Source organism: Leucopleurus acutus (assembly GCF_964270905.1).
Source record: "Leucopleurus acutus genome assembly, chromosome: 20".
In the NCBI taxonomy this organism is placed as follows: domain Eukaryota; kingdom Metazoa; phylum Chordata; class Mammalia; order Artiodactyla; family Delphinidae; genus Leucopleurus; species Leucopleurus acutus.
In genome coordinates, this window is record NC_139162.1 from 50,647,444 (window position 1) to 50,666,908 (window position 19,465).

Consider the following 19,465-nt stretch of genomic DNA (forward strand, 5'->3'; position numbering starts at 1 on the left):
TATGCAGAGATCCCTAAATACTTTTAAGTTTTAAGTTGGGCATATTTGTAAATAAACCTGCCCTTCTAAATGAGTCTCATTAACTTGCAAATGAAACTGAGTTGCTGGAGATACACCTGGGTCCATTTACCTTGATTCTATTTGGTTATCCTCCTCTTTAGTAGATATTTTAACAAAAGCCCCAAATTTTAGGTGTATTTCTGTAGCTTTAGGAAATTTACCATTGGTTTAGAGCATTTTTTCCTCCTCATGTGATCTTCAAAATAAAAGGATTGAATAATTTTGGAGCAAAATATCTCAATAATGTTTATGAGCGTGAGCTTTGGAGACAGACCCTCCTGGGTTTGAATCCCGGCACTGTCACTTGTTAGTTGTGTCATGTGAGACATTTTTCCTTGGTAAAATGGAATGCCATACGGTTTAATAGAAATAGTAGCTGGGACTTGGCTTGGTACGTAGCAGCTCTCAAGTAGTTGTTGCTACTGCTGCTACTCCTACTACATGAGGAAGGTGACTGCTGGGAAGGAAAGGACAAAGAATTATCCTATTTGTCATGTCTGATTAGTTGGTTTTACCCTTTCCTAATGCAGAAGCCATTGGGAATTAACCCCAGGCTGATGTATCAAAAGGGAATTCTTCTCTTGGGCTTTCAGCAGAATGCATGCTCTCTTTTCTCGAAGGAGGAAATTATTAGTTTTCAATTCCACTTTTTTTTTTTTTTTTTTTTGTGGTACATGGGCCTCTCACTGTTGTGGCCTCTCCCGTTGCGGAGCACAGGCTCCGGACGCGCAAGCTCAACGGCCATGGCTCATGGGCCCAGTCGCTCCGTGGCATGTGGGATCCTCCCAGACCGGGGCACAAACCCGCGTCCCCTGCATCAGCAGGCGGACTCTCAACCACTGCGCCACCAGGGAAGCCCTCAATTCCACTTTTTTAATCTTTTGAAAAGATTTTAGCCATCCTTGAGTGTATAGTATCTGTTATCTGTATGGAATGTTTGGAAAGTTTCCTGTTTGCTCCATTGTACCCCTGATAAAGGATGTTGGACAGTCATCTCATTGTTATTAAATAAACATGGCCTGCTTCTTATAAACACCTTTGTTCTGATAATGCAGTTTCACACCCAAGGTGTGACTATGTGGCAACTTGCCGGCATCTTGTGTGATACTTGGATGAATGAGATGAGTAAGTGGGTCTCTTTATCCTGCTTGGAATCTTTCTAACAGTTTCCACACCACTGAGAGTTCCCCTCTGGAAGCCTTACTGAAGTTGGAGTTGTATGTTGAGAATCACTTTGTTTTTGTGCTTTCTTTTCTCTTTCCTGGACAGAAACCAAAGCCCAAACCCCGGCCATCCATCACAAAGGCGACCTGGGAGAGTAACTATTTTGGGGTGCCCTTAACAACCGTGGTGACTCCAGAGAAACCGATTCCTGTATTTATTGAGCGATGTATTGAGTACATTGAAGCCACAGGTAAGTGTTGCCTCAGAGCCGATTACAGCTTTCACTGTTTACAGGATGCTCTCTAGAGGGCTGAGCCATCTGGAGATTCTGGAATTATTTCTTGTTTCCGTGAGATGCTTTCTGGGAAGGAGCTGAGTAATCCCGACAGCTGTCAGACTTGTGGATCCTCCATCTTCATGTAGTTTTGAGGCTGTCGTGCGGGATATGTTAGGCCTTTCAGTGTGTGGGAGCAGTCCTGTTGTCAGGACTGCAGTTGTGGCTGGTTGGAATACCTTTTCTGTGGTCCCGCAGCTCCCTGTCATAGCGTGTAGCCTGTTTGTCCCCTACAGGTCTCCCAGCAGGGAAAGGGTTTTATTTATCAGTGACTTCAGCGCTGTGCTGGACCCAAATGTCCAATGTACTGGACCCAAACTAACACATTTTGGTTTAATAAAAGGAATGTGTAGATGGCCATTGATCAGGTGCCTGAAATTCATATATTGATAGAAATTTTTTCCTGCAATAAAAAACCAGCTAAGATGCTTAGATATCATCTAGTCAGGCAGCTACATTTCAATTCTGTTGGCAACTTGGTGTTATCACAAAGGCTGACTGTCTTAAGATTTTCTGTATTGCTCTTGAAATGTTAAAGTTTTACCTGTGTTAAAAACATTTATTTTGTTCATTTAGAGCTCCCATAACCTGTCTCCTTGACATTTTTTTCTTTTCTTTTCTTTTTTTTTTTCTTTTTGGCCATGCCACATGGCTCGTGGGATCTTAGTTCTCTGACCAGGGATTGAACCCAGGCCCCGGCACTGGAAGCTCAGAGTCCTAACCACTGGACTGCCAGGGAATTCCCATCCTTGGCATTTCTTTTGTAACCCCCGGAGCTTCCAGTTCCATGTCATTGTTTCCCTTGATTTTCTCCTGGATACTTTCAAAGCTGGTGAGCTTTGAGGAGGTGGTATAGTGGGCACATGGTTATGTGGACCCTTGAGCATTAAGAGGTGAGCTCAAGGATATAGGCTGCCACTAATTTGAAACCAAGGTAGGGATTATAACCTCCCTATGTGTTCTTTCTAATTCCGGTATTACCTGCAATGATATTAAGTATTGTGTGGTGTGGACAGCCTACCAAGCTCTGCTACTAATTTCAGCAGCGTCATGTTAGGCTGAGTGGTGGTGTTCATATTTACTCAGGATGTGCCATATCAGGGGAAATGGGTTTCAAATTGAAGCTCTCTAAAGACTCTGGGGTTATTTCCAGGGTTTTCTCAGTAGCACACCAGGATTGAATCACAGCAAGCACTTGGCATAATCATAGCAGCTCTGTAGTTTGTTTAGACCATCTGTACCCAAAGCCTTTTGTCAGTGTCCATCTTCTTGACATTGGTTTTATATCAGTTTCTTCCTGGCACCTCTGCCTTGGGCAAGGAGGAAATCTTCAGGAAGAAAGTTTGAGTGACTCGAGCCTCTCTCTCACTTCAGAGAGATAGTTTATATCATTTGGGGGGTCCCTAACTTTAATTTGAAGTGATTTCAGATTTATAGGAAAGTTACCAAAATTTTAAGTTGTAAGAAATTGAAAGTTACAATTCCCAGGTTCCTTAAATGTTAACATTTTACCACATTCCCTGTATCGTGTGTGTGTGTGTGTGTGTGTGTGTGTGTGTGTGTGTGTGTATCTTTTTTCCTGAAATGTTTGGAAGTTGTAGATATGATGCACCTTTACTTCTAAATACTTCAGTGGGTATTTACTAAAAACATTCCCTTTATATAAACACCATGCAGTTATCAAAATTAAGACATTAACATTGACCCAATACTAACCTATCTAATCTGTAGATGTTTTCATTTCATCATTGGTCACATTAACATCCTTTAATAGCAAAAGACAAAATTTTTTTTGGTCCAGGAGCAAATCTCAGACCACATTAAATGGTACATTTAATTATCAAGTCTCTTTAGTCTTCTTTAATTAGAACAGTTCAGTTTATCTGTTTTTCATGGTCTTGATAATTTTAAAAAATACAGATCAGTTATTTTGTAGGAGGTTCCTCAACTTGGATTTTTTTTTTCTGTTTCTTCATGATTAGGTTCATGTTTGCACTTGTGGCAGTAACAGCAGGGAAGCGAGGCTGTGTCCTTCTCGGTGCCTCATACCAATTGGCTTGTGTTGTCAGTTTGTCCCATCACTGGAGATTTTCTCTTTGATCCCTTGATTAAGGTAGTGGTGTCTGCCAAGCTTCTCCACTGTAAAGCTACTCTTCCCCCATTGTATGAATAAGTATTTTGTAGGGAAATGCTTTCAGACTGTGTAAGTATCTGTTTTCTCCTAATATTTTCACCCACTAGTTTTAGCATCCATTGATGATTCTTCCCTGAGACAATGATCACCCTAATTCCTTCTTCATTGATTAGTTAGGGTTCTCCTGTCAGGGTGAGCTTCCCTTTTCAGTGGGCTCTTTGACTGGCTCACCTGTGGTAGCACCAAATGCCTGAATTTTACCCGCATGCCTCTCGCTGAGCACATCTGTGGGCTTGATCTGCCATACCCACCTTGCTTCTCTGACTCTTAGACTGTGATTAGCTTTTTTTTTTTTTTTTTTTTTTTTTTTTGCTGTACGCGGGCCTCTCACTGTTGTGGCCTCTCCCGTTGTGGAGCACAGGCTCCGGACGTGCAGGCTCAGCGGCCATGGCTCACGGGCCCAGCTGCTCCGCGGCATGTGGGATCTTCCCGGACCGGGGCACGAACCCGTGTCCCCTGCATCGGCAGGCGGACTCCCAACCACTGCGCCACCAGGGAAGCCCTGTGATTAGCTTTTTATTATGTCCACTGCCTCGCTTCTACCTGTGCTTCTACAGGTGTTCTTCTACCTATGAATCCTTTCAGGTGCGAAGACCTCTTCAACCCTGCCCCCAGTTCACCACCAGCCACTCCTGAGCTGCTGCTTCTCTTAAAGCTCTGTTAGATTGCACCCCTGCTCACCCTGACACCCAAAAGCTTGGAACTTCAGGGTCCTCTCTGACTCATCTAATCCGTTCCCAAGTGTGTCGCTGTCCTTTGTCATCTCTTGGCTCTGTCTCCTCCACTTCATTTCCACTGCCCCACTGTCATCCTCCTTCTCAGTCCATCCTGATTACATGGCATTTCCTCCACCATAAACCTCTTCTTGCTTCCTCATTGCCTACCAGATGCTGACGCAGTCTCAACTCCTCCCTATTACGCGCACTACTGCAGTACTGTTATGCTGTGGTTGTCTGCCTGCCTTCTCTCCCTCCCTCCGACCCTCCCTCCCCATTCTTTCTGTTTTATACTACCACAGGCATTAATTTTAAAATTGTTTTACAAGAATACACACCATGTATTAGAAGGATATGGCCAGAGCAGAATTTCTTTGTGTTTCTCTGCTTTGCATATACCCTTCATGTGGTTTGAAATGTGTCCCACGTTCCTCCTTGCCTCTGGAACTTGTCCTCATTCTTCAGGACTCTTCCACCCCCAGCAGCACTTTGAATGTAACCTTCCTGGTAGTTCTTCCCGGCACATTTCAATCTTGAGAACAGGATTCTCTGTTCCCCTTGTCTCGGAGAACCTGGCACACAATACACATTAGTTGTTGATGGAATGATTGGTTTTCAACCTGGAATACCTTAATTGCATTGTTTTCTTTTTCTTTCCTTTTAAATTCTGGTCATATGCTTCCCCTCATTGGCATTAGTTTGTACTTTTATAGAATTTCAGGAAAATAATTAGATGTGGTATCTGTGAGCTTAATGTGTATGTTGGGGGCAGGTGTCTTTTGTGTACTCAGTTTCCTAAGAGAATTTGTTTTTCTCTTCATAAAATTAAAGCATGTTCTTTGTAGAAATTCAACAAAAGGCAAAAACTGAAAAAGAATTTAAAGATTCATTATCTTCCACTTAATGAAAACCACTGTTGATATTTTGATGTATTTCCTTATAGTTTTATTTCTCTGCATGTGTATAGGTTTTTAGTTTTACGTAATTCAGAATATGTGGTATTATAGTTCTCAAAAAAAATTTAGCATAACTCAGATGAGGCTAAAGAGCCCTGAGTTCACCAGCTTACCTACTCCCGTTTTCCTGCAGAAAAAGGAACTCAGTAACTAAGAGGTATGTTGGAGGACCATTTTTTGAGAACCATTACTTTTTAAACCAGACATTATTTTGTGAGCATGTTCCCCCTGTCATTAAATACTCTGTGAATATATGACTTTTAATTGCTGTACAATGTTCCATTAAATGGCTGTATCACAGATTATTTAACCATTCCCCGTTCTTAGGCCCCTGTAGCATTTTCTCCAGATGTACTTAAAATAAAACAGATTCACTAGGAGAGGCATTTGGGAAGAGTGATATAGAGCTTCAGGTCTGCAATTAGACCGCATTTAGAATCTTTGTTCTGTCATTTGCTCATCTGTAAACTGAGGGTGATGACAGGACCTGCCTGCTTGGGCTGCCAGGGTTCAGGGGGACTTGCACGTCGGGCGCCGAGTGTGGCGCCTGGCACACGGAAGTGCTCAGTGCGTGCTGGTTGTCGCGGTTAGCTTCACCCGTGGTACATTCGGTCTTCCTTCCTATTGCCGGTCAGACTTTACCGAGTTATGACCTTTTTCTTTTCTCCCTAACTTTTAAATTTGAAAGTGGTAAAATCCATTGAAAGAGTACTACGGTAATCACCCAGTATTCACCGGTGGTTAACATTTTGCCACATTTGCTCTTTTTCCCCACAATTTGTATTGTTTTTTAATAAATTTATTTATTTATTTTTGGCTCTGTTGGGTCTTCGTTTCTGTGCGAGGGCTTTCTCCAGTTGCGGCGAGTGGGGGCCACTCTTCATCGTGGTGCGCAGGCCTCTCACTGTCGCGTCCTCTCCCGTTACGGAGCACAGGCTCCAGACGCGCAGGTTCAGTACTTGTGGCTCACGGGCTTAGTTGCTCCGCGGCATGTGGGGTCTTCCCAGACCAGGTCTCGAACCCATGTCCCCTGCATTGGCAGGCAGATTCCCAACCACTGCACCACCAGGGAAGCCCACTGTATTGTTGTTAAACCATTTGAAAGTGAGCTGCGGACACCACGTCACTTTACTTCTAAAAGTCTCAGCATATATCCCTAAGCTTCAGGACTTTCTCCTCTATAACTACAATAACATTATCACTTTTAAGAATATTAGCATTAATTCAAGAGCATTTCATATAGATCTATGTTTAAATTTACTCAGTTGACTTAAAACTGTCTCTTATAGCTGAGTCTTTTGTTCTAGGATCCAGTCAGTATTCACGGTGCATTTAGCTATTGCCTCTTTAGTCCCTTTCAGTCGAGAACAGTTCTCTCTGCCTTTTTTTTTTTAGTGATGACCTTTTTTGAAGCGTCTAGACAGTTGTCGTATAGACTGTACCCTTGTGTGGTGTGCTGTCTGTACCTCTCCAGTGTCCTCAGCCCCCTTCTGACACCACCCATAGCCACCTCCTCATGTGGCTCCTGTCTGAGCCGAGGGCTGGGGCTGCAGACACCTCCCTCCCTGGACACAGCACATCTGTGAATTGGGCATCGGGACTCTCTGAGATTCTGGTGACTGGCTGAATGAATTCGTCAGTCAGGTGTTTTCCCCAGCTCTGGCTGCTTTCTGCTGAACTTGTGCTTTTCTTAGGGAAAGCCTGTGCTGCCACCTGACCACCCATCCCATCTCCCTCTCTTACTCATGGTAGAATTGCCACATGACCCAGTTTCCATATGGTGGTCCAAGCAGTCACTTCTAACCAATTAGAGATGATATTCCAAATAAAACTTGTTTGTCAGGACTGCCCCATGCAGTTCAAAGTCAGAAGTCATTGTGTCCCTGTTTTTGTGTCCATCTCATGCACCTGGGCACTGTGCTTATCCTGGCAAATAAAGTATTGCATCATCACTTTCAAGGGCAGTGCTTGGGAGTTCATAGTCCTGCCAGCCATGGTTAGGCCTTTCATGCCTCAGGCCCTGTGTTGCTACCCACCTGCCGCTTCACAGCCAGTGTCACGGTAGAAACCGAACCAAAACCTTGCTATAGAGAGGAAATGGTGTGACCGTTATGAATTGGGACGACTTAAACCATCCCATCACCTTAAAAATATTTTTTCTGGGACTTCCCTGGCAGTCCAGTGGTTAAGACTCTGCTTCCAATGCAGGGGACACCGGTTCAGTCCCTGGTCAGGGAATTAAGATTCCATGTGCCGTGCAGCGCAGCCAAAAATAATAATAATTAAAAAATCTTATTATATGAGTAATATACTTGTTCACTGTAAAAAATTTAATCATTATAAACATAGGTAGATGTTATATAGGTATATAACAAAGTGAAAGTCCCTTATAATCCCAAGTCTCCAGAAGTAATCTGCATTAATAGTTGGATTGTGTTTTCTGCTAATACGGTCCCCCAAAATGTTTAAAAGCATGAGATCATGTACTACTGTTCCACAGCTTGTTTTTTGTTTGTTTTAATTTAACACTGTATTTTGTGCATCATCTTTTAAAATTTCATCTCCAAGCCAGCTGCATTTTAACCTTTGACCTGAGAAGAGGGTGGCAAGAGTTGGGCTCAAAGGGGGTCTCTGGGAGTATGGGAGGAGAAGCTTTGTTTGCAGCCATTCTGCCTTCCAGGGGTGGCAGGTTCCTGTCCCATGTTTTGTGAGTAAATTGCTGACTCCTCCTAAACACGAATCACAAAGAAAGGATTGCTGCCTTCTTGCCTCAAAATGTGCGGCTCCTGCTATTACCAGGACTCTGTTGGAGCTCCTCCCCCATATTCTTAGGTTAGCTCATAACATTGTGGGTGGAGATTGGTTCTAGTTTGCACCTGTTTTTTGTTTGTTTTTTTAAAAAATTTTTTATTTTTGGCTGTGTTGCGTCTTCGTTGCTGCACGCAGGCTTTCTCTAGTTGCAGAGAGCGGGGACTACTCTTCATTGGGGTGCACGGGCTTCTCATTGCGGTGGCTTCTCTTGTTGCGGAGCACAGGCTAGAGTGCAGGCTCAGTAGTTGTGGCGCACAGGCTTAGTTGCTCCGCTGCATGTGGGATCTTCCCGGACCAGGGCTCGAACCCCATGTCCCCTGCGTTGGCAGATGGATTCTTAACCACTGTGCCACCAGGGAAGTCCCTGCACCTGTTTTTTTTCCTGAGCTTTCTGACCGGTTCATTTATCCTGTTTCCATATTTTCTAAAATTGGAATGTGTTCAAGAAATGGCCAGTAGGTAGAACAGCTTTCAGATTGATTTGCAGATGCTTTTAGCCCAGCCCAGGCCCAGTGACAGCCTCTGTGCTTTCTGTGCTAATAGGATATTAGATTTTCACTTTCTCAGCTCTGGTTACATGGGAAGGCTGGAAAAGGGCATGTAACTACTGCAGCTGCTCTGGGGTCACCATGGCAGCGGGATGGGAGGACTGACTGGGGGTCAGATTTGACTTTGTATTTCTGGTTAGAAAGCTTTTTCTTCAAGTTTTCATCCATGTGGAAAATTGGTGAGGGCAATAGAGTCACTGCTCCCCTTTGATAGCAGTGTGACTCCTCGGTGAAGGAGAGCATTGGCCAAGCTAATCTGAGGTCTCTGATGTGTGGCAGGAAGTAGGAATATTCAATTCTGGACAGTTTATCTCACTGGAGTTGGGGTGAGGACTTACTTTTAGAGCCTACTCACAATCCTCCTGAGAATAATTTCTCAGGATAAGTACGCTATCTTTACACCTCACTATGGTCACAAAACTAAGGTTTTATACCCCGAGTCTCTGGGCCAATTTTGAGTCAAGGCTTCCTTCTTGAAGTTGGGGAGAAGTATCCACGTCGTACGGCGTAGAAACTCCCTGAAGGAGCTTCTTCCAAGTGTCACTCCTCCCCATCCCGGGAGGTCTCGTATCCTGGAGGCTGAATGCCTAGTGCCCTGCTCATCTGGGCTCTGCTGCCTGTATTCCCCAGGCCCGCAGCCTCGCTTGTCAGCCATTTAACTAAGAATAGCATTCTCTAGGAATGATTTCTTTGAATAATGTGTGAGACCAAACCTCCTTGCTCCCTCTTTCTGTGATTTTTTAACCTTTTTCTTTTGGCAGTGAGCGGGGGCAGGGTGACAGTGGCAAAAATCATTTCACATCCAGCCATCCTTTTCTTAATTGCTTTGCTTACTGAGAGGTGACCAATCCCCAGCACCTCTAGCAAGTGCCACAGAGGGCTGAGAATAGGAATTGTTCCCAGGGAGAAGTCGTTTCATTTGGACGGAAGGCCCCTCTTTTGCATCTTAAATTACAATGTATTCAGACCATACCATATAAATAATTGGTAGGCTATGGTTTTGTTAGTACATCTTACTTTCTGTTGGTCCCTGTAGAGGGAAAAGCTCCCTGTAGTCAAGGAGGCCTGCAGCTGTTTAAAATTATAATGCCAAAGATGGTCTGCCATCACGTTAACTTTCCGCATTTTCTATTCCTGACACATTTATTGAGTGCTTGCTATGATCCAAGCATTGTACTGGGCACTTGGCATGTGTGATCTCATTTCACAAGAGATTGTTTTGTTGCTGTAAGAAGCCAGATGTGGGAAGGTGACCCTTGGGAGGCAGTCAGGGTACATCACGGTCTTTTATCACTTCAGGGAGGACCTCTGTGTCAATAAAGTGCAGGAGGGAGAAGGTGGGGAGAAGGTGGCAGCATTTATATTCTCTTCCCCTGCTCTCTGGGAGGAATCCTACCCCACAGTCTGGTAACAGAACCAGGACCCTGCCTTTCGAGGCAGTGCCTACCTGGGCACAACATTGCCCCTGAAATTCACATTTATTTTCAAAAGCCCTTTTGCTGGAGGGCCTGGAATTGAACCACACTACCCTGCCTTGGGGTTTCAGTGCCTGCACTTAGCAGGCTTTGTATTGCAAGCGGGGCTTTTTCTTTTTTTTTTTTAAGATTTTTTTTGATGTGGACCATTTTTAAAGTCTTTATTGAATTTGTTACAGTATTGCTTCTGTTTTATGTTTTGGTTTTTTGGCCGCGAGGCATGTGGGATCTTAGCTCCCCAACCAGGGATCAAACCCACACCTCCTGCATTGGAAGGCGAAGTCTTAACCACTGGACTGCCAGGGAGGTCCTGAGAGGGACTTCTTCTGTCTGCCTTCCAGGGGCTCCTTGATGGGCAGCAGAATCCGGTCAAGCTTGACCTCTCACCTCTGATGGAGGGAAAATCCAGATACAGCACCAGGTGGTTGTAGAAAGAAAGAAGTGTCCTGATAAGTCGTTAGTAGGTTGAACAATATTTAGCTTACCATCTTTCGGTGGGGGGGATGGATGGACGGCAGATTCTGTTCATTCGGCAGATATTTATTGGATTAATTTATTAATATATTAATTAATGCTAGGCATTGTGTTGAACTAAAGTTGCCCTCATGATGACCAGGGGTGGAGGAAATAGACATAATCACACAAATGAATAATTAATTCAGGCAAGGAACATTACTGGATTTTAAAAATCACTGGAGAATAAAACGACTGACAGGACCAAGTGACGATATGGAGCAGTTAGAACCCTCACCGCTGCTGTTCAGGTGAGTAAACAAACTGGTCCATCCATCCCCTGGAATACTACTCAGGGGCCAAAAGGAATGAATTACTGCTACACACAGCAACATTGTCAGGTCTCAGAATCATTATATGCTGAGACTGATAGAAGCCAGACACAGAAGACTACAAATTATGATTCCGTTTATACATGGCTCTGGAAAATGCAAACTAATCTATAGTGACAGGAGGCAGGTCAGTGGTTATGGTTGCCTAGGAGCTGGGAGTGGCAAGAAAAATTGCTTGCAGAGGGGCATGGGAAAACTTGGGGGTGATAGAAATATTCCATATCTTGATGTGGTGATGATTTTACTCATGTACACATACTTCAACATTACCGAACTGTATGCTTTTAATGGATACAGTTTATTGTATATAAATTATGCCTCAATGGTTGATTTTTTTAAAAATCACTGAGGAAAGGTGTTGAGGGAACTTGATATTTGCATGGTCTCAGAATACCACCCAGCACATTAATTACTAATTACAAAGGAGAAATGTACCTTTATAATGGAGAGATATGGGGGTTACCACCTTAACAAAAGGTGAACAGGACTGGCATCCCCAGCTGTTCAGCCTGACATTATGTGCCTTGTTGCCAAAAATATTTAATCTGAATCTTATCATGAGTAGATAATCAGACAAATCCAGAATGTGATACATTTTACAAGACAACTGGCCTGACTCAATAAAAAGGTCAGTGTCATGAAATAGAAAAAAGTTTGGGGGCCTAGTGCAACTTCTGTGTTTATAACCCGAACCCCTTTCCCATTCAGGTAGCCAGGTGTTTAGCGTATGAGCTTTTGAGTCACCTCTAGTGTCCTGACTTTCCCACGCAGTAGCTGGCCTTAAACTGTCTAAGCCTCATCTTCCTGTTCCTTCAAATTGGGAATAAAAATAGCTCTTTCAAAGGGAATTTTTTAGAATTAAATGAACCCCTGTTTGTAATGCTCTTAGCATAATGCCTAATACGTAGTAATCACTCAGTCCATGTTGGCCGTTATTTTGGTGGCTCATGTTACTGATTTACTGCGGTTGTGGAAACCCAAATAGGACACTTACCCAGAATAGTAATGGATGACATTAGACAATGTCTGTAGGCAGGGTTTTTGTTTGTTTGTTTGTTTGTTTTAACCGGGTGAGGAGGCAACAGAATCAAGCGTTTTATTTATTTTTTAATTTATTTATTTTTGGTCACACGGCCTGCAGGATCTTAGTTCCCCAACCAGGGATTGAACCCGCGCCCTCAGCAGCGAAAGCACGGAGTCCTAACCACTGGACCGCCAGGGAATTCCCTGTAAGCAGTTTTTAAGAACTTCTCACTGAAGTATAGTATCCATTAAGAAAAGTGCACTCATCATAAGTACAGCTCAATGAATAGCCACTAACTGAATATACCTGTATAACCAGTACCCAGACCAAGAAACAGAAGATGACCAGCTGCCTGCAAAACTTACTACCCTGGCTTCTGCCCCTGGCTTCTGCCAGTTACAGAATAGTTTTGCCTGCCTTTGTACTTTAATAATGGACTCATACCAAATGCATAGTTGTGGTCTAGCTTCTTTCACTCAGCATTATGTCTGTGACATTCATCTGTAAGCTCCCTCGTGGTTGTGTGATTCGTTCATTCTCATTGCTGTATACTGTTCCATCATGTGGCTAGTCCACAATTTATTTATTCATTCTACTCTTCGTGGATATTTGGGCACTTTCCAGTTTGGGGGCTGTTATGAATAGTGCTGCTCTGAACATTCTTGTACATGAATATTGGTGCATGGATGTGCACTCATCTACTTCAGGTATATACCCAGGAGTGAGGCAGTTTTTAATAATTAATTTTAACATGTTGAACATGTTGGTTTAAAAGATGTCTTGGGGGCTTCCCTGGTGGCACAGTGGTTGAGAATCTGCCTGCTAATGCAGGGGACACGGATTCGAGCCCTGGTCTGGGAAGATCCCACATGCCGCGGAGCAACTGGGCCTGTGAGCCACAACTACTGAGCCTGCGCGTCTGGAGCCTGTGCTCCGCAACAAGAGAGGCTGCGACAGTGAGAGGCCCACGCACTGCGATGAAGAGTGGCCCCCGCTTGCCACAACTAGAGAAACCCCTCGCACAGCAACGAAGACCCAACACAGCAAGAATAAATAAATTAATTAATAAACACCTACCCCCAACATCTTCTTAAAAAAAAAAAAGATGTCTTGAAGCACATATCAGTTCCTGAAGGGGCAGTAAGTCTATGAAGCTGAGAGCTAAAGCAGTAGGAGGATCTCTGCTACCTATTTATGGCTTTGTGTTTCCTGTCTTTTAAGGGATAAGGGGTCGTTCTGGCGAGGGTGTATGTGGGTGCACAGAGCTGTGTCATACATTATTTTAGCAGCTAGATCATTCCCGTTTGCCAAGTGTGCCTGGCTGGAAGAATCTTGAATTCTTCCAATACCTTGTGGTGTAGCCCTTTTCTTTGCTGGGGCTCTCCTCGTGGTTCTGAGTTGAGACTGTGGTTAGCACAGATCTTGGTAACCCTGTGGTTTTTACTTGATGGGCTGTCATGGGGCATTGCTCCCTGATTCAGTTTTGGCCATTTGTAGCACAGATAAATAGGTGTTCTTATTGACATCTACCAGTAAGACTCTAAAATGAAATGTTCAACCCTGTGGGCAGTTTGTGAGGGGAGGAAGGGTGAGGCAGAGTCTGGAAGCGAAGCTCTTCCCCCAGTGTGTCTGAGTGTGAGTGTGGAGACCTGCAGCCGTGGCTGGAGATCAGCTTGTCTGCTTTGTTCGCAGGTCAGAGGTGGCCCACGGCTCCTCTGCGCAAATGGAAACCCTCTGTAAAAATGCTCTTTGACAGAATACTTAGAGCTGTGACCTTCTTCCTGATTGAGCTCGTTTGCCCGGGTAAATGAGCAGAGTGCTTTCTGCGTGGCAGATTTAAATTTCACCACTAATTGAGGGTAGCATCTTTGGGGAGAAGCGCTTGCCATTAGATCAGAGGCCTTTTGGGAGACAGCCTGGCAACAAGCACATCAGGGCAGATTAAGGCAGGAGGTAGAGATGGGGAGAGGACAGAGTGCAACTGTTATTAGTAACTGGGGGACGGTCCACGGAGAAACCAAGTGAGAACTCTTGCCATGTGCCTGTGGGGACTGTGCACATATGCACATACGTGATGCATATGTTTTGGTGGCCTTTTTTCCCCTTTTTTCTTGCTACTGACTAATCTGTACAGGATAAACCTGGGGCCAAACTGCCTGGATTCGAATCTCTGTTCTGCTGCTTATGAACAAATGTTTAACCTCTCTGTGACTCAGTTTCCTTGACTGTAAGATGAGGATAATGATAGTACTTTGAATCATTGAGGTGATTCAATATGTTAAAAACCTTATAACAGTACCTGGCAGGTTGTAAATGATCAATTAGCATTTGTTGCTGCTGCTTTTAGCACTGACACTAAAGTGCATCTTCCACTCTAGTTGGGCCTCTCAGCTTGCTGGAGCCTCATTTGCCAAGCCCTGCTGTCCGCTAGGCTTGGTTCCCCTCCCCCTGTGCAGAGGCCCCTCACCTTCAAAGTCCAGCCCAGGCTTCTCCCTCCAGGAAGAGTAGCCCACTGACTCCCTCCCCTTTCTGAGTTTCAAAGAGCTTGATAGCCTGGCGGGTCAAGCATAGACTTTGGAACGGGTCATACCCCGTTCACAGTCCCAGCTCTGCTGCTCCTCTTCTTAGTTTCACCGCTTCACGTCTCTGAGCTCTGTGCTTCCTCTGCAAAATGCAGCTAACGATAATACCCACCTTGTTAGGGCTGTGAGGGTTGAAGGAGATCGTGTGTTAAGATACTTGGCCTGGCACATACTAAACACTCAGGAAAGGGGAGACCTTGTCATTTTGTGCTGAAATCTTCAGTATTAACTTCTTGCTTGTCCTCTGATTATTTCATGAGTTGGTTTTGATTCCCTGTTTAGATGTTCACCCCTTACAGTCAGGGATGTTTGTTACATGTTTTAGATCTTCTCCATGCCTACTTGGCCTGTGATAAATACTTGGGAATCTTTTTTTCTACAGAGCCATCTTCACCTCCATATAACCTCACTCTTTAGATAACTCTGTGCATTTATTTCTCTGCCTGATTCCAGAGTGCCAGAGGACTGGAGTGCGTCGAACTGTGAGGATCCTGTCCTTTTCTCATTCATTCAGTACATAGATTAATCGAGCACCTTCTATACTGTGTGCCATGCACTGTTCAAGATGCTGATGATACAATATTGGAAAAAAGAGATAAAAATCCTTGCCCTCATGAACCGTGCATTGCAGTCTTGTGGGGGAGACAATGACAAACAAAATATAAAGAATCTTAGTGATTAGTGCTTGAGAGGAAAAAAATGAAGCAGGAGAGTGGTATGTGAAATGTCTGGGGTGAGTGTTAAAATTTTAGAGATGGAGGGCTGGGGGAGAGTGCCTTTTGACGCGAACCTGAAGTAAATGAGGGAGGGAGCCATGTGATTACCCAGGGAAGAATCTTCCAGACAGAACAGCGAGTGTAAAATTCCTGAGACTGGGACATTCCTGGTAAGGACCTTGGCTTTTACTCTGAGTGAGGTCAGAAGCCATTGGAAGGTTTTGAGTGAAGGGACAGTAATTGGCCTTTGTTTAATAAAAAACTCTGACCACTGTGGAGAACAGTTCTGACCCTTGAAGACTGAAATGCACTTGATCTAGCTGCCTTTCTGCAAATCTTCCTCCATTCTGCCCTTCCTTTCTCTGCATATGCACCCAGTCTTGCATTATGCTGACATGGGTTCGCCTAGACCCTTAGTTTAAACTGAAAGGGTAGAGGTGTATAACTCAGCATAGGAGGGCAGCCTGGATTAGAGCCAAAACTGGAAGAATGCAAGAAATGGTAAGCAGGTGGGTTACTCATCTTTCTTCACACTTTTCAGTTTCATGCCTCCATGTCTTTGCTCATCACTGTTCTTACTGACTCATATGTTGTTTCCCCTCCCACCTGACAAATCCCCACTCTTTCTAAACCTTCCCTCTCTAAACATGCCTTTGTCACAGCAGGTTTTCCCTTGTATTAGGGTTAAATGAAGTCATAAGGGTGGGCCCTGCCTAATAGGGTTAGTGTCCTTATAAGAGGAGACATGAGAGAGCTCTCACCAGAAACCAAATTGGCCAGCGCCTTGATCTTGGACTACCCAGTCTATGGTATTTTGTCATGGTAGCCCAAGCAGAAGAATACAGATGGCAAGGTGATTGATGCAGGCATCAAAACTCCTGAGATCCTTAAGGTATGGGCTGATCCTTCCTTCATTTATGCATCCCCATGGGGCCTAACTCTCCAGAGACCTCAGTCAGGTATCTTTGTGTTCACATGACCAGGACAGAACAATTGGGTCAGTAGGAATGGGAATTGAGGCAACAGAAAGTCAGAAGGACTGAAGCTGGTGGAAGAAGACGTGGAAGAATATCACTTGAGAATCCTGGTCTAAAAAGATAAGCTCACTCTTTTGTGTTGTACCTGGCTCTCAGGTGGTTTATTTGTTTGAAATGTAAGATGACTTGGGTATCAGACAATTGAATCCCCCTTTTTCAAACAGAGATGGTACAAGGCCTTGTGATTTCACCCCAGTTTGCGTTCTTTCACCCTTGGCTGGAATCCTTTGTCTATTTAAATTTGGTGGCCTCCCAACAGTTTAAAAACAAACTCACACAATTTATCTTTTCGGGGGAAGCTGCAATTTGGTTGAAACAAGACCTTTCTAGCATGTAGCTCCTGATAACTGCAACTACAATCAGTGTTTCTGTTTTGTGATCTATTTTTTGTGTTTCAAAAGCCACAACAGAAAACTCTTTCTTCTTTTGTGGTTGTCAGGAGCCAGCATTTGGGTTGTGGCAGCAAGAGAGTGTTTTTGTGGAAACTTAATCCGTAATGAGGTATTCCACTTCCTGGCCCGGGCTTTCTGTGAAGAGCATGTATGCCTTTATAACCCATGAAGGGAGTGAAGGACCCCAAATCTGGGTAAATTCAAAATTCTTCTGAGCCTTGAAAAATGTAGGCTATGTAGTAGTTGTTGTTGTTATTGTTTTAATATCACTAAAACCAAATGAAGAAAAACAAGTTGAAAATACCCAATCTGAATTGAATTAAATATAACAATTATTGATTCTAAGAAGCCCCTTGGTTCTAAACTGCCCCCATCCGTGTGATAACAGCTACTGGGGGAAGGATTGTGGGGCAGCACAGTAAGTGCAGGTATTAACAGTAAGTTAGCCTAGTGTGGAAAACATTAAAATGGGCCGAGGTGCCCATCATCAGAGGGAGGGAATGCGGTAATGGCCGTCTTAACAACAATGGTGATGAGGATAATTACCGTTAAGGAGGCCCGGTCCTAAGCTCCTTATAAGCATTATGTCATTTCATCCTCTCGGGGACCCACACACAGCAAGCCTTTCAACAGCCTTCTTGACAGCAGTTACGCGAGGCCAACAATATCTTTCTAACCTGAACATCACTATTTCATATTTCCTGTGTTTGGGGTAAGGAAGCTCTATCCTTGAAGGGAAGGACTTACATAGCATTTAAATAATATAAGCAAGGACTTCCCGGGTGGCACAGTGGTTAAGAATCTGCCTGCCAATGCAGGGGGACACGGGTTGGAGCCCTGGTCCGGGGATATCCCACATGCCGCGGAGCAACTAATAAGCCCGTGCACCACAACTACTGAGCTCGTGTGCCACAACTACTGAAGCCCACGAACCTAGAGCCCGTGCTCTGCAACAAGAGAAGCTACCTCAATGAGAAGCCACCACAATGAAGAGTAGCCCCCGCTCGCCGCAACTAGAGAAAGTCCGCGTGCAACAACGAAGACTCGACGCAGCCCCCCCCGCCTCCAAAAAAGAAAAGAACAACCCCCTGGAGTCAGTCTGCTTGGAGGCCAGGCTTAGTCCTGCCACCCCATTAAGCTCTGTGATCTGGGGCAGGTTACTTACCCCATCTAAGCCTTAGTTTCCTCATCTATTAAATGGGGGTGCTGATAAAAACAGTATTTTGATATATCCAAATATTCTCTTAGTTTTAACCAACTATTTCTGAGCATTTGAGAAGTCCTTCTTTATAGCTCTCAACATACTAATCACCAGTGACTTCTAGCTGTTATTAAAACAGACCTTCTAACACTGCTATTCAGATGGTACCATCCTTCATCTTTTTTTTCCCCCAAAGTCTGATTTAAACTAGCTTAGATGTTTTATTCATCCAAATAGGCTTTCTCAGTTACTTCAAATTTGTGAGGCTGGGCCTAGTAACCATTTTGGTGTGGTGGCAAGGTGATAGACGGCAGGCATCAGAACAGCTGACTCTGAGCTCTGGATCTGCTGCTCACTTATTCAGGCCATGAGGATGTTGATAGAGCATGTTCAGTAATCCAGAAGACAGCGACTAGAACATGGCCCCCTGCCGTTAGGAGTTAGGAAATGGGAATGGGGGAGGGATATGCCTGTGTTCAAGACTATGAGAACCCAACAGGGGAGCTGGAGTCACCTTATTTCTCTTATCCTTAATTTCTTCAGTGCAGGATGGAGGTAATATCCGCCTTACCTATGCTACATGGCGTGTGATATTGAAGATCAAAGAAGAGAATAGAATAGAAGTATTTTCAGATTATGAAACTTTGCAGCTATTCTTGTCTTGAGGTGTGTTGGTCTTATAATTTGAAAGGTAGAAGTAACGCCTTCAGTTACTCTTCAATAGGTGCTAGGTGCTGTATCTCATCTAATCTTTACAGCAGCCTTGTGAGGTAGACCATTTAATAATGCCATAAAGATTAGAGTTGGGGACTTCCCTGGTAACACAGTGGTTAAGAATCCACCTGCCAATGCAGGGGACACGGGTTCGAGCCCTGGTCCGGGAAGATCCTACATGCCACGGAGCAACTAAGTCCATGAGCCACAACTACTGAGCCCATGTGCTGCAACTACTGAAACCTGCGCACCTAGAGCCCGTGCTCTTCTTTCAAGAGAAGCCACCGCAGTGAGAAGCCTGCGCACCACAACGAAGAGTAGCCCCTTTTCCCTACAACTAGAGAAAGCCCAGGTGGAGCAACGAAGATCCAATACAGCCATAAATAAATAAATAAATTGGTGGATGAATGAGTGAGTGTTTAAAAAAAAAAAAAAGATTATGTCTTCCCTGGTGGCGCAGTGGTTGAGAGTCCGCCTGCCAATGAAGGGGACGCGGGTTCGTGCCCCGGTCTGGGAAGATCCCACATGCCGCGGAGCGGCTGGGTCCATGAGCCATGGCCGCTGAGCCTGCGCGTCCGGAGCCTGTGCTCCGCGACGGGAGAGGCCACAACAGTGAGAGGCCTGCGTACCGCAAAAAAAAAAAAAAAAAAAGATTTGAGGTGATTGGTAGCTGTGCCTTCCCAGGTAGGGAGCAGG

General features: G+C 44.4%; 1 protein-coding gene across 2 annotated transcripts in view; it reads left to right on the forward strand.

Moving 5' to 3' along the window:
* ARHGAP35 (Rho GTPase activating protein 35) overlaps positions 1-19,465 on the forward strand; it is a 121,892-nt gene that overhangs the window by 58,490 nt on the left and 43,937 nt on the right. For both annotated transcript variants that reach the window (XM_082863261.1, XM_082863262.1), the window contains exon 3: positions 1,330-1,474. In XM_082863261.1, coding sequence (XP_082719387.1) covers positions 1,330-1,474 — 145 coding nt within the window. The remainder of the gene's footprint in view (positions 1-1,329; positions 1,475-19,465) is intronic.